Raw genomic sequence first — 15,208 nt, 5'->3', positions numbered from 1 at the left:
ATAATAATAATGGGAGAATCTTAGGAGACTCTAGTTAATAGCATAAGGGATAGATCTCCAAGTATAGGATACCTCTTCTAAAACTCAGATTGAGAGTTCAACCAATCTAATTAGATAAATAGGGGAGGGGCCACAATCTTGACAAATTTTGTCAAAGAGGCAGGCTGGCCTGCTTTTATTAGATATAGCAATCAATTTTATGAAGATTGTTTTTTACTTATTTCTTCTTTTGTAGATTTTTCTTGTTACATCAAGTATGCACATTGCTTTGTATTAACGATTTTTTTTTTTTTTTTTTTTTTGTAATTCAAGAATATTTAAGAGATAGGTGAAAGAGAGTAATCATCTTAGCTTATAAATGGATTATGATCGAGATACTGATGATGACATGAAAATAGAGAGTGATAGTGACGGTGAGATTGACAAGAAAACCATCCAGACAGTAATCATCTTGGCGGCTACTGCTATTGCAATAGCAGTGGAGAAGTATTCAAAAATGTTCCTTCATAAAGAGCCTTACCGTATTCAGAGACTCCGTGGCATTACTGAGACACAACTAATTATTGATGGTTCAGAGAGGACGTGTCGAAACTTGATAAGATTGAGCAAGAGGGCTTTTTCTAGCTTATGTGACATGCTGCGACAAAGGGGTCTACTGTATGACAACAAATTAGTGCAAGTAGAGGAACAAGTGGTGATATTTTTACACACAGTTGGCCATAATGTTAAGAACCGAGTAGTTTCACATATGTTTGGCCATTCTGGGGAGACTATAAGTCGATACTTTAACAAGGTATTGGATGGAATAATGAAATTATACCCACTACTGCTCAAGCCTCCAAGTACAACAACGCATAAGCGAATCACAAGTAACGGTAGTAGATTCTATCCATACTTCAAGGATTGCGTTGGAGCCATAGATGGTTCACATATCCCAACATGGGTTCAAGTAGAACAACATCGTTCATTTCGTGATAGGCATGGATGTATATCCCAAAACATCCTAGTCAGTGCATGCGATTTTGACAAGAAGTTTACATATATACTTGCTGGTCAGGCAGATCGGCATACGATTCTCGAATATTGGATAATGCCATACACAGGTAGGAGAAGGAAGGTTAGCGGTACTCAAGACAAATTCTATCTTGTTGATGCTGGGTTTCCTAATCAGAAAGGATTCTTGAGACCATTCCGTAATGTTCGATATCACGTGAAAGAGTGGAAAAACTCTAATTTGGGGCCGCAAGATAAGAAGGAGTTGTTTAATTTACGACATGCCTCTTTGCGTAATTGCATTGAATGTGCGTTTGGTCTCTTGAAGAAAAGATTCAAGATATTGAAAAATCAGCCTGAATATCCTTTTAAGACACAAGTCAAGATTGTGAATGCTTGTGTTCTTCTTCATAATTTGTGTTTGACTGTAAATAGTTATGAGGAAGAGGAGTCATTTTTCAAGCCGAGGAAGAAGAAGAATCTACTTCCAACAATGCTAGCATAACAAAGAGAAACAGATGTGGAATCGAGGATGATGACAATGTTGTTCAAGGTACGGTAATGTGGAATGGGATCAATTCCGAGAAGGCATGGTGACAACATGTGGGGCAGCGGATGGGAGGCGGTGTAGATGATGATGATATGTATAATGATCTCAATGGTTTTGATGATGTGAATGATTCAGATTGAGTTATCTCAATTTCTTTGGAACTCAAATGTTTGAATATGTTTGTAATTTGCTTTTGTGTAGTCTACTTTGAACAAGTTTGAATATGGACATTTTGTATGATGTGGATGTGTTTAGATTGAGTTATCTCAATCTTTTTAGAAACAATATGTTTTGATGTACAATGCCCATTATTTTGTGCTTGTGCTACTCATATGCGTATTTTACATTAAACTAGTTTGAACAAGTTTTGTTTGGTTATTGTGATTACCATATTGTTTTGTATGTCAATATGGTATGTTGCACTTGTATGCATTGTTAATTTACATTGTTTAGTATTTCTCTTATATGTACAATAGTTTTTTCATTAGTCAAGCACAACAGATTTAATGGCTACAGAGGAAGGTTCCAAGAAGTCACGTGATATTGCAACATGGCCCAGTGAAGTCTCTTACTTCATGATGGAACTTCTCATAGAACAGCATAAAAGTGGAAAAACTGGAGACAATGGTTTGAGGAGGGAACAATGGCAGGAGATAGCAAATGCCATAAAAATTAAGCATGGCATGGTATATGACTGGGAACAAACTCGGAATCATTATAGAGTTTGGAAAGCAAGGGTGAAATCTTTGTGTGACTTACAAAAGAATAGTGGGATGGGCTGGAATCTAGTGGAGCTGAGGTTCGAAGCACCACAACACGTGTGGAATGAGTTCAAAGTAATAATCTTTCTCTTTCAAGAATGTATTTACAACTATTATATGACAATACATATATTACAATATATTTTAATTGATTGTGACAGAAAAAGGAACAGAAGTATTGACAGTCACGTAAAGTGCTTCCCATCCATATGGCCCTTGCGATTTGGTTAGGAAATGAGATAGCAACAGGAGAAGATGCTATGCACCCAGCTGACTATGTTCACAATGACCATATGGTTCAATCTTCAAGTATGGATGACAATGTGCTTGACACTTCCTTTCCATATGAAGATGTTCATTCCACTCCCATTGCCAGTGGCGGTGTGATCGTGGGAGTGGCGATGCATTCCGTGGGCGGCCGCATGCTGATGTCACAACCGGTAAAGAGAAGAAAAAGAAAGGGGGTGCTGAAAAAATTGCAAGTCCTTTGAAAAGAATAGCTGCTGCCATAGATAACCTAGTCAACAAAAACATCACACGGACCGAACTTGCACAAAGTGTAGCTGATGCAGTTGATAAGGTTGATGGCATTGATGGCTTACTGAAAGTCCAAGCAAAAATAGCTTTAATGAAAGACAAGGATGTGGCTAGTCTTTTCTTGACTGCAAGTGACGAAGACAAGCCGAAATTCATACAACATATTTGTCAAGTGAACCAGAACAGTTGAAGATGTGGTTAGATCCATAGTTTTAAGCATGAACTAATTGAATGGATGTTTTTATGTTTATATTTTGTTGGATAGATGTTTGGTTTAGCTTTGGAGCCATAGATGTTTGTTTGGTTTAGCTTTGTTTTGGATGGTTTAGCTTAGTTTTAAACAGTTGAAGATGTTTATATTTTGTTGGATAGATCCATTTCATCTTATACTTGCTGGCCTTTGCATTTAGACTAATTTCACCTCATACTTATGGATGCAATTTTGTTGTTTTAATTATATTTTCTGTGAATTTTGTTATAAGATATAGCTTCTGTGGTTTAATGGGCATTCCATTAAATTGTGGTAATTTACAGCCACTAAGTTTAGATGCATTGAAACTTGGTATATGTTCAGTTTTTGGTCCATGTTAGTTCGTCTACCCACACTTTTCTATATTAAGAAGGGTCATAGATAAGCCTAACCCACACTTTTCTGTATTAAAGATGTGTTTTAGAATATTTCTCTGCAGGTATGGATTTTCGGTGATCTATCTCTGGTGACATTGCTAGAATTGTTTTTCAAATACTTTGGAGTTTCTATGCATACTATATTAATTTTTAACTTTTTGGGATGAGTTTGAAGGTTCTATTTTCATGGATCCAATATCTTCAAAATAGAATCTAAACATTAATGGAGATTTCTTCAACAGATAGTAGGAATTAATGAGTCATTGAAACCTTGTCTCCTATTTCCCCATTTTACTTATTCTATGATTTTGAGGTGGAGCCCAACTGTATGGTCACTCTCTGTCCTTCTCTCTTTTCTCTCTCTTTTGGGTTTCTTGGGCAACTCATGCCGTGCTTTGTACATGTGGGCTGTTGTGTTTCAAAATGAATACTCATATGGAAGTAGACGACCAAATGTGAAGACTAGGGAAGACAGATACTCTTCTCTCCTCCCATGTACTTTCACTGTAATTTACCAAACTTTAACGGCACATCATTTTATAGTCATCTGTAATCCATTAACTCATTACATTTCCCAAAAAATGCCCATTTTTTTAATTGTTACAATCTCATGCACTGATTCTAGCGTCGAAGGCCATCAAGATCTAGTGGGATATTGATCAACTGGCTAGATGGACATTGTGGCTAGATGTGACATTTGTGGTGAGCAATGTATAATATTAATTTCCAAAATCAAAACTAATCCGGGCAGAAGTTTCTACAAGTGCCCTATCCACCAATCATTTTTTATGTGGGCCAACCACTTCCGAATGTGTGACTGTGGCAAAGGGCAGTGCAAGGTTAGAAGATGCACTAGAGGCCCTTCTGTAGGACGAGATTTCTGGTGTTGCCCACGTTCCACCTCGGTATGGTGTCTCATCATTTATTTTCTTAATTTTCATTTGTAACACAGTTGGTCTCCGTATATTTACAAATATCATTTTTTTTTGTATATAGGGCAAAAATAATGGTTGTGGGTGGTTTAAATTCATAGATGAGGGAGAATCTTCATCTTCAAATCAGGTACCAAGGAATAATGTCATGGATGCACCAACCATCTCACCAACACCATGTCAATCCAAGGACTATCTGATGGGATACCTCACAGCAAAAATTAAAGATGCCAAACAACATACTAAGACATGGGAGGAGCTACTTGATGCTGTCAAAACACTTAATCTTAACAAGTGAAATAGTATGGGAGGGGGTTGAGAGGGGGTGTATGCCCAAAACATGTGACTCATGTAATTAAATTAAAATTTGTGAAACAATGTATCTCTATATTTGTAACCCTAGATTGAATGGGTCTAACCGAATAGAGGATGGATGGGTGGTATTTTGATGGTCTTTTATGTTAATTGTTTTGTGTAATCGTGGTAGCTTAATGGGCATTTAATTGCGTGCATATTTATCTGGTACGTATTTGATTCAATTGCAAACTCAGAAATTTAACTCATCAACTATGGGAAGTTAGAAGAAATTATCTCATTTTTCTTTAGGACCTTAGCATGAAAGACCAAACCATTAGGCTGTAGTTGAAGTGGTGTAGGTGGAACAATGAAGCAAAAGTGCATCTCTCCCCTGTTAATATAGGAGCTTTTTTTCTTTTTTTTTTTTTATCTCCAAAGTATCAAGTGATTTTAGATTTCTCTTGGCCACTGGTTTTCCATCTATGCTCATTTCGTTTCTATTTTTCTTAGTCTAGGCATTTTAATTTTAAATTTAAAAAGGTAAGAAAAGAGGGCCATGTATTAAAATCAACAAAAACAAAAAAAACAAAAAAAAAAAACAAACATAATTCCAGCTGACATAGTGAGGGTAACCAAACAGTATTTCAGATAGATTTAAATTGATTCTAACTCACAGACTCAGGATAACCAAACAGTATTTCAGATAGATTCAGGGTGAATCCAAGTGACAGACTCATGGTAACCAAACAGTTTATCCAAAAGAATCATGTCACAGAATCATGGTAACCAAACAGTTTATTTTATGGAATTACGATTCATTTGATGGTAACTCAAATAGATGACAATCTCCAATCAGACAACATCCAAAGGATTTACGCAACCAAACGCACCCTTATATATTCTTCTTTGAATGGCTACCATACACTCAATTATGCAGAGACAAACTTAATCTTCCATCATGAAAGGACCATTAAATTGTTCAGACAAGAACAACTTTTTTTACGTCCAGACATAGTGGAGGACGAAATGATCACCCCGTCCCTTATAAAAGACGGAAATTCCACCTCAGAGATGCCAGCATGATCTAATTGGCTGCTGCACGTGTGGCCCCTACGCTCCCTCATAGAGCACATAGAAAGAGACTTTCTTTCAATTCAATGCCTCTCACCTATCAATTAGAGAACATGGCTATAACAGAGTTGACTTCATTATCATTTTCTGAAAAAGATAGAATTTATTTCTAGACAACAGAATAAATCCAGGAGCCCTTGAAAAAGGAATTACAATTTCTTGCTTGTGGTCCCTTTTTTAAAAGTTGGGTTCCCTATTTCACACACTACAGTCATACCTAGCTTGTTTGTCTCCATTGAAATTGACTATATTTAGTGAATGAAGCTCCATTTGAGCTTTCTAGATAGTGTGAAACCTGTGATTAGAACAAGAAAATGGAATCTAGATCTCTCTCTCTCTCTCTGTCTCTCTCTTGAGGCAACTTTATGGTTAAGAATTCACCACATATATCAAAATATGACAAGGTATACCTTCATGGATCATCGAGGCAAGCTTTCCTTGATTACCCAAATATTTGTGAGGTCGTAGTTTCACATCGATTTATTCTTTCGTGTGGAACCCTAACAATCTCTCTCTATGTGGGAGCACATGTGGAAACTGAGATCTTCCTAGACATTCAATGTGGGATTGTTGCTCTTGTGTCGAACCCCAACATCATTGGCACTCAAATTTAATGGACAAGTTCCATCTAAATCCATTTGGTTAATTCAACAATGGCATTTTCCTATTTCAAGAAAGAGTATGAAAGTTATTATTCTCAGCATGTGCAGGGAAAGTATGGAAGAATACCACTAAACCGACATTCTTATCTAAGAAGAAAGCTTTCACCATCTCATTATTCATTTGGACGGTTTTCTTTCTTCTTTATTTTCATTTCTTGGAAGGTTGAGGTTGGTTGTGAGTCACAAGTCACAACTTTCTTCTTTTTTTGCTTGGATGTTATTAGGCTGTCCTTCTCTTTTCTCCCTCATGTTTGAATCCTACTTTCCCACTTTACAATACTTCTTTGATTTGACCAAAGGGTTGAACTTGAACCTATTAATTTGCTTCTTTCTATTCTTTCTTTTTTCTGTTTTTCTTTTTCTTTTTCATCCATGAACTGTGATTTCTGTTTATCATGGAGTTTGGATCTGCTGGTGAAGCTTTTAATCAGCAATCAGGATGTCTACTTGCAAGGCACTGTACTTTGGTGGTCCCTAACCAATTGTTCATTACATTATGGGTTTGTTGTATACTGAAAGGTAAACCAGCATATCCCCATCCAAACACTGTCACTTGTGTTATGATCCCATGTTTCTTCCTCGACAAGGGACTAGAGAGAATTTTTTTTCCCCAGCTTTTTATGAGAGGGACTAGAGAGATTTAAATGAAAAATAAATGTGTTATGCAGACTAGACTTAGGGGTGTCAAAAGTTGGCCTGCATCGGTAGGTCCAACCGGACCCGACTAGTTAGTAAATGGTCTAGTGTTGAGCCTAGACTGATTATTATTTGGGTGTTCCAATGGGTGTCTATTCAGAACCCACTAATACTGGTAACCGATCGGGATAAACTATTTATATTTTGATTAACTTGTTTATGGCCTATTTACAGAAAGTTTGAAGGGTGGTTATAACCTGATTAGCACGATTAACTTAACCCTGATTACGGACTGAAAAACGACCGACTGAATATAAACATGTCCATGTCTAACCTATGAGACCGGATTAACTAAATGATGCGATAATGATTCGGAATCTTAAAACCATGGTTTGGGTCAAGGAAAGTTAAAAGCAAACCATATGGTATCCAAGCCATAACCATGTTTGATAAATGTGGACTATATGCATTAACATAAAGAGTCCCCTCCCAAAACTTCTTCCATTTAAGCAGTGTGAATTGTGAAGTGATACAACACTTTAATATTGGAGATCAAGAATGGGTTTAGTGAGGATAAGGGTACCAATTGTTGGTTCCTTTGATAAGCATCCAAGATCCGACCCATATTGAAACTCTACAAAAAGGGTCGGGTCAAACCCCACCCCATATTGAGGATGGGCCAGCCCCATAAACCAAACCTGGGAAGTTAAAAAGGACAGGCTTTGATTAGGTGGGGTAGGCAACCTGTTCAGCTATTTGTTAGTGGGGGTTGTTTTAGATTTATTCAGTACAGATTCTTATGATTGGGGTCATGCTTAGGTCCACACCCGTGTCCGGATTATATGAACTAAAGGACAAACCCTTATTTTGTGGGCCCTACAATACAAGGTGGTGGGTATGGACCCCACTGCTATATATTGCCCTTTGTAGTTGGCCTTTTAATAACGGCTAGAAGTTAAGAAAGAGCACATGCCATGGGAAATCAATGATGGGAAGCATCAAACATCCACTTTATACAGCTTTGTTTATTGGGCCTAAGATATGGGCCCATGATATGATGATGGATTGGGTTTGTCTTTCTCCCCACAATTCATTGAAAGCCTGGGCCCAACCCCTCATATGAAATTAAATGCATGTAAATTACGTAAGAAAAAAACATCCAACTAAATGAATGAAAGCCCAATTGTTTATAACATGGGCCATGAAACTTTAATTTGGAAGACAAACTAATTTGTAAGCACGTGCATAGCACTTGGTGTGGAACCCAATATTTGGCCCAATGTGACATGCTCTCTCTCTTTGAAATGATCTCTTTGCCCTCTATGTACGAAAAAGTTTAGTCAATCCTCATTGGTGTGCTCTCTATGTCGTTTGCTCAGAGAACCCTCTTCCATAAGAAAATTAATTTATCTCGCACCTTGTAGTCATAAAGTGAAGACAAACAAGTTCATCGCATGGGGAAAAGTAGGAAGAAAAGACAACATAACTACATGATCCATGTGGTTCATCAAATTATTAATTGTCTTTATCATCGGTAGAAGATAATTACATGATTATATGATTTATTGTTTATAAATTATATTGATATTTGTTTGAGGGATAAGTTCCCAATGACTAATGTGGGGGTAATTCTTTCATTCCACACTAATGGTGATACAAAGAACAATATCATCCACAAAGCTCACATGGTCAAGGTTAGAGAAAGAAAATAATAAAAAAAAAAAACTCACATGGGAAACTTCCCTTTGTTTTTTAAGGCAACTTCAACAAATTTTATGTTGTTTATATGAAATGGATTATAAGCTTTTTGAAGACTGAAAGATAATCTAACACAGAACTAGTTCCCATTACCCTAGTAATTAAATATGTCATAAATGCTAGCATCAAATCACCCCATTATGTTGCATTTATTAAATGAAATAATTAGGGTTTTACAAGCATGAACCTACATCATTTCCATAAATCTCTCACTTATTGGAGAGAGAGAGAGAGAAAAGGCTGCATTGATATGTGGATCATAAATCCTAAGAGGAGTTATTTTATGGTATTATTATTATTACAAGGGTATGTTATTTTCTAAAAGTCACAAGGCATCATCTATTTTATCATGTGAACAAACGATGTATCATTTCTCATCATTGGATAGAAAGGATATGGTCTAGATTAGTCAAGTCTAAATTTTTCATTCTAATTCAATCAAATTTTTCATTGTGTCCAAATTAATGTGAATCATACATACAACCCCCTGAGCCGACGTTTTAGATGATTATTAGCAAGATGATCAATACTTTTCTAGCTTTTGAGGTAAGATCTTCAATTGCACTACATGACCTATATGTTTCTTCAAATCTATAACTCAATTGGTAAGCCATCTCATCAGTTCTTGATCAATCAATTCATGGGCTATTTCTTTGATTAATTGCATCAAATTTTTTTTTATTAGATGAACCTAACACAAAAATTATCGCAATCTGTTGAAACTTAAAAGAAAAAATATGGAAGATACCCATCATACAAATAAGGTAGGGAAGTTTGATTTTGATTATATGATCAGTAAGTCTTATTTGTTCATAACCAGTTAGGTTAGAATTCTACATCTAATTAGATTATCCATGTGTAAATTGTCCATATTAGGTGGTGATGTGGGTTATTGTCAGGTTGAAATTACTCCAATTCAGGTCTTTGGAGATTTTAATTTCCTAGTAACAGTGTAGCCTTGACAATCCAACATCAACATCATGCCACTTGTCCATCAAGATCTATCAGTGTAGGTCCAAATTAGTCATTCTCAATTACATAATATTTCACTGTTAGGGTATGAACCTTTAGAAAGGAAAAGAAACGAGAAGGAAAAAGGAAAAAAAAAAAAAAAAAAATAGAAGAAAGGCCATCAATTCCCTCCAAGCAATTCTTGATAGGGATTATTGCCATTAAATTATAAAGATTTAATCTTAGAATAGGCTTAGTCCAAACAAGTTTCCACAATTTCTATCCCACCTAGAAAGCCTCTCTCTCTCTCTCTTTATTATTATTTCTTTTTTATCATGTGTGTCCAATAAAGCCTTGTAATGTGTGGAAGGGAAGAAGGCTTTAGATATAGGGGAGTTATGGTTTGTCTACTAGTGTACTATTACTTCCTTGTAGCTTAGAGAGCACCATTGAAAAAGGTAACTAATAAAAATCATTCATGTTGGGTAGTTGAGTTATATGGTATTATGAGGGTTTTAAGGTTTTTAATTAACTCCAAATGCAAGCCTCAATCATAAAACCCAAAATGGAGGAGTTGGGTATGCAATCACTAGCTAGCCTGATTTTGCTATCTCCAACATCCTCAAAATGAGAAATTAAAGGAGAGTTGAGTTTTCAATTCATGGGTTAGAACATGGAATTTGGAGAGTTTTACACAATTCTGTCAAGAACCCTTACTTATTTATGGGTGAATTACGCCCCACCCTTTGGTTTTCAAACGAAACAGATCACCCCCTGGTTTAGAACTTAATATGATAAATTAGTCCTTATTGTTAGTTTTATGTTGTTAAGTGATGATGTCAGCCAGTTAAATATATTTAAATTCCTAAATTACCCTTGATCAATATTGAAAATGAAGCAAAGGTAGTATTGTAAATTTAATTCTAATGTTTTAGTACAAGGGTAAAATAATCCTTTCACATCAATAACTGAAAATAGATTAACACCGTTACTGTAGAGGGGGTGATTTGTGTTTTTCCACAAACCAGGGAATGATCTGAGTTTCACTTGAAAACCAAGGATTGACGTGTAATTTACCCCTTATTTATTGTATAGTTGAATCTAAACTCAATAAAGATAAAGGATTGAAAGGAGGAGATAGACAGACAGATAGATACTTGACAATAAACAAAAAGGAAAGTGAGATTAATGGGGAACCACCCTAACTATTCTCAATGTCTTTACTTTAGCACTATTCTACCATCCCACCAAACCCATCCATGTAAAAAAGGAGACTCATGGCAGGGTCATTGAAATTCCCACATAAAGAAATGCAGATATGACTTTCTATGTGAATGGTTTATGCTTTCCCCACCCCACCCCCTCCTTTTAGGGTTGGGGAGATTGTGGATTCTTATCTTGACTCTCTGAACCATTCCAAAAGACAAATACCTTCACACATATAAGAGAGAGATGGATAAGTGAGTTGTCAAAAGCGTGTGGGTTAGGGTCCACTTGTACCTGCATGCCCCCTCTTTCAAAAAGGTAAGAGAGGGAGATCTCATATCTATGGACCCATAATTCTTCATTGAATCCATCTTCCATGCTTTGCTTTGTCCATCACCTCCCCCCACCCCCAAGTGCATGGAATATATGGACAATTTCCAAAGTGGACAATTTATGTGACACACCTTTCCATTCCCTTTACAATGGTCCAGGCCCACCAGACAAATAAAAGCATAGGGATGGGCCTAGATATATATTTGGCCTTCCCCTTCCGGACCCACACATGGGCCCCACAAAAAAGCCTTGTCAGGTCATTGGTTGTTGTCCACCTTGTCAATTTATGCTCTAATGATATGAAGTTGTTGTTAGTGATTGCTACACTCTTATCTTTGTTTTCTATTTATAGGAGAGGTTAAGTAATACAAAGTAAAGAGGAAGGGAAGGGACCCATATGATTTTTTTATTATTAATTTTTTTGATAAATAGGTCTCAAAGAGATTTGAACTCATGACCTCTTAATTATGAGGTATTAGTTTTTGCCAACTACCTTACCTTTTATTTTTTATATGTAGGTCCCACATGACATTGATATGTGATTCTACTATGGAAAAAAAAGAAGCTAAAGAACAAGTTATCTTTTATGTTTAAAAAAAAAAAAATTATCTTTAAGGGAGAATGTTCTTTGGCCGCAACACAGGCTGCACCCAAGCACATGGGCCTATCACTCAGGGGGACAGGGTGGTCACTTCGCCCAGCCCCATGTGCCTGAGCGTAGCCTGTGCTACGGCACAGAGAACAGTGCCCCTATCTTTTATGCTAAAAACTAAAGTTGTTAGTTTTTTCACACCTATTCCAAGACATGAGTGGTGGGTGTTTGTTGAGTTTTCATTTTCAGTTTTCAAAAATTATGTTTTTTTTTTCCGACTAAATTTTCACCCACCACACATGAGTGGACAAGATTTCTACCTCTCATGGGGGTAGGGCAGTCATTTTGTCCTATCATGTGTCTGATGCAAGAGCCATGCTCACAGAGAATCATTTTTCCCTGGATTTTTATAAGGTAAAAAATCCATGCCAAACTATGTGTAGCGTGCACTTAGACACAAGACCGCGTGAAATGATCGTTCCATCTCAAATTGGTTCATTTTGAGCAATAAAAATGACTAGAACCATCTTCTATCTTGTCAAAATGATTAATAACCGTAGGACCCACGAAAAAAATCAACTGATTGATTAGATTAGAGCCATTGAACCTATCTAATTAGATCAAATTTCGGGTAAAGGTGACTCATTTCATGTAGGTGCATGTGGTCCAAACGCACATTCACGTGTACAATAGTGGCTTGTTTATAAACCATTATTATTATTTTTTTGGTAAGAGTTTATAAACCATTATTATTATAGACTATAATAAGATAGATAAAGAGATGATTAACATCAAAGCTCAAGTAAAATGGAAAATAAAACATAATATATAAATTAGGGCAAGAGATCGTTGTCTGGTCGTTTAGTGCTTGTATCAGCATAGGAGCCAATAATGAGAGTGTGTATCCAAGAGGGGCATCATCATAGATGCGTTTTTTTTTTTTTTTTAATTTCAAGGAGAGGGGCGGTATTTTTGCATGTTCTTGTATCTGACACAGGAGTCATGCAATCAGATAGCTTGTATTATTTTTCCTTATAAACTATTAGGAGCATGGTTTGGAGAATTGGTATCAGATCGTTCAGATTGACCACTTTATATTGGAATTGGCAGATGGTGATACCGATTCCAGGGTGATCCTATATCGGTAGACCCGTACAAGTCAAATTAAAAAAAAAAAAAAAAAAAAAAAATTCAAAATTTTTTTAAAATTTTAAATAAGGGTAAATCCATCTGATCTATCCAATTCAGATCGATCTGGATCCATATCGGCCAAGATGGATACCAATTACTAAGAACAGGTTAGAGAGAGAGAGAGACAGAGGACTTGGGTTTGAGGGATCAAAGGAAGGTGGGTTATCATGTTCAGAATGTAAAGGTTTGATTAGCTTAAATAGGTTCTCTTGGGATTTAAACAATGAAAAACTCTAACTAGAACGCCCATATGATTTCTAGAATACAAACATTGGGTGGAAATAGAAGGAGAAGGGTTGTAGTGTACCTTGCACCTCATTTGCTGATGAAGAACAATTAGAATGCAATCCTCTAGCAATCTCCTTGCGCAGCCCTTGACGAATCAAATTTTGAAGGGATCTTCTACAATCTCCTGTTCTTCACCTATACAATAAACTTTTTTGTGGGAAAAAAGATAAAGTGAATGATCGTGATGGCATGGATCCTCTTTATTAGTACTTATAATACTGTCCCAAAACCCAAACCCACTTCCACAATGAGTTGAGTTGGCCTATTTCTATTAACCGGATAACACGCTTGAACCAGTCCATATATTACGATCACCATCTGAAGACTGACGCCAATAATTAATTAAGCCCATAAAATGACCTAGAAAATTTCTTACACGAAACCCTTTCCCTTTCTCCTTTATCTATTCATTCTCACTCATTATTCCACTCCACCTCTGGAAGAACTCTACCTGAATCAGAGTGAAGGCATTAATGGAAAAGCTTATCTTCATCAAGAAACTTGGGATTCTTCTCTAGCTATCACTTCCCATGAAGAAAAGTGAGATATTGTTGCTGCCCACGATGGGAACTTCGATTTTAGTGGGTCTCAAAAGGAGCCAACATATCTAGGGATGGTAATTTTTTTAGTCCTATTTTGCTGATTAATTTTCTTTCTGGTTTCAGATACAATACAAAACATTTTGAAGTTTCCAGGTAACAGAGCAAGAAAAGATGAGCTTCAAAAGAAATTTCTATGAATAACTAAGGTGTTGATAGCATAACTCAGACCAGTGCAATAATTGGTTCTCTATACATATAGTAATTGAAGTAGACATATTGCTCTAGAAAATAGAGGCCGGACCTCAGTGCAATAGTAAGGTTGTTCCATTGTGACCTAGTGTTCGTGGGGTTTTAATTGAAAAGCCCAAACCTCACAGTGGCGGGATCCTCATGCATTAGGTCAGTCATTTTTTTATTGTTCTAGGAAATAGGAGTATGCTAGATTTCTTGGAGGTCTTGTAACCTTCATGATTATGTAATTATTCTTTCAAATGTTAATCATAGACAGGAAAAATTCTCTGCAACATATTTGAGTCCATTGAAATGTGTGGTTCTTCTCTTCCTTATAGTGGTGAGAACCCATTTCCTGGTCTTTGATTGTTTGATGCTACTTAACAACTAACCTTAGATCTGACAAGTTTGAGAGGCCATCAATAAGTCCCCATTGAATCCAGCTTTAACTTTATTCTTAATTTGTGGATTTCTACTGTCTTGCAGTTAGAAGTTTGGTTAGAATTAGAAGCAAAAAATTTGAAATTTGGAAATTTTCAATATTGGTCAATCTTTTTTCTTGTACAGAATACATTTTGTTTGGAACTTAAAGTTTCTATTTAGACACTCCAGTTCTACTTCCAGACTTATCAAAGAATCATTACTTCCCCAGTTAGTAATAACACCTACTCCATCTCCTGTTTTGTGCAACCAACACATTTTTAAACTCATTCTTTAAATAATAAAATAAATCTTATTTGCTCAATACTAAAGAAATACTTAAATTGCTTAATAATTTATGATAGTCTAGATATAAATTATGAATAATACTTTTAGGGAAAAAGAACACTAATCGGTCCCGTGGTTAGTATGGTTCCTGTGCCTAGATATAAATCAATGATTTTGTGCATAAAAAGACCGTTTAACCCCCAGTGAAATAAAAAATCACATACAAACCAATACCTCTCTGTGCACTTTCATTGGTTGTCGCATTGGTGCAAGGGCTATAAA

General features: G+C 36.2%; 1 protein-coding gene across 1 annotated transcript; it reads left to right on the top strand.

Annotated features, from left to right (window-relative positions):
* Window positions 1–358: 358 nt before the first annotated feature.
* Window positions 359–1,498, top strand: LOC122639205. The gene has a single exon (XM_043832027.1). The coding sequence runs from the start codon at window positions 359–361 to the stop codon at window positions 1,496–1,498; it is 1,140 nt and encodes a 379-aa protein (XP_043687962.1).
* Window positions 1,499–15,208: the final 13,710 nt, after the last annotated feature.

Source organism: Telopea speciosissima, chromosome 9 (assembly GCF_018873765.1).
Source record: "Telopea speciosissima isolate NSW1024214 ecotype Mountain lineage chromosome 9, Tspe_v1, whole genome shotgun sequence".
Lineage (NCBI taxonomy): Eukaryota > Viridiplantae > Streptophyta > Magnoliopsida > Proteales > Proteaceae > Telopea > Telopea speciosissima.
The sequence above is the reverse complement of the archived record's forward strand: the minus strand, read 5'-3'. Positions and strand labels throughout refer to the sequence as shown.

Bases quoted from the DNA above. Each gene is read 5' to 3' on its own strand.
- LOC122639205 (XM_043832027.1), top strand. From the start codon at position 359: ATGGATTATGATCGAGATACTGATGATGACATGAAAATAGAGAGTGAT.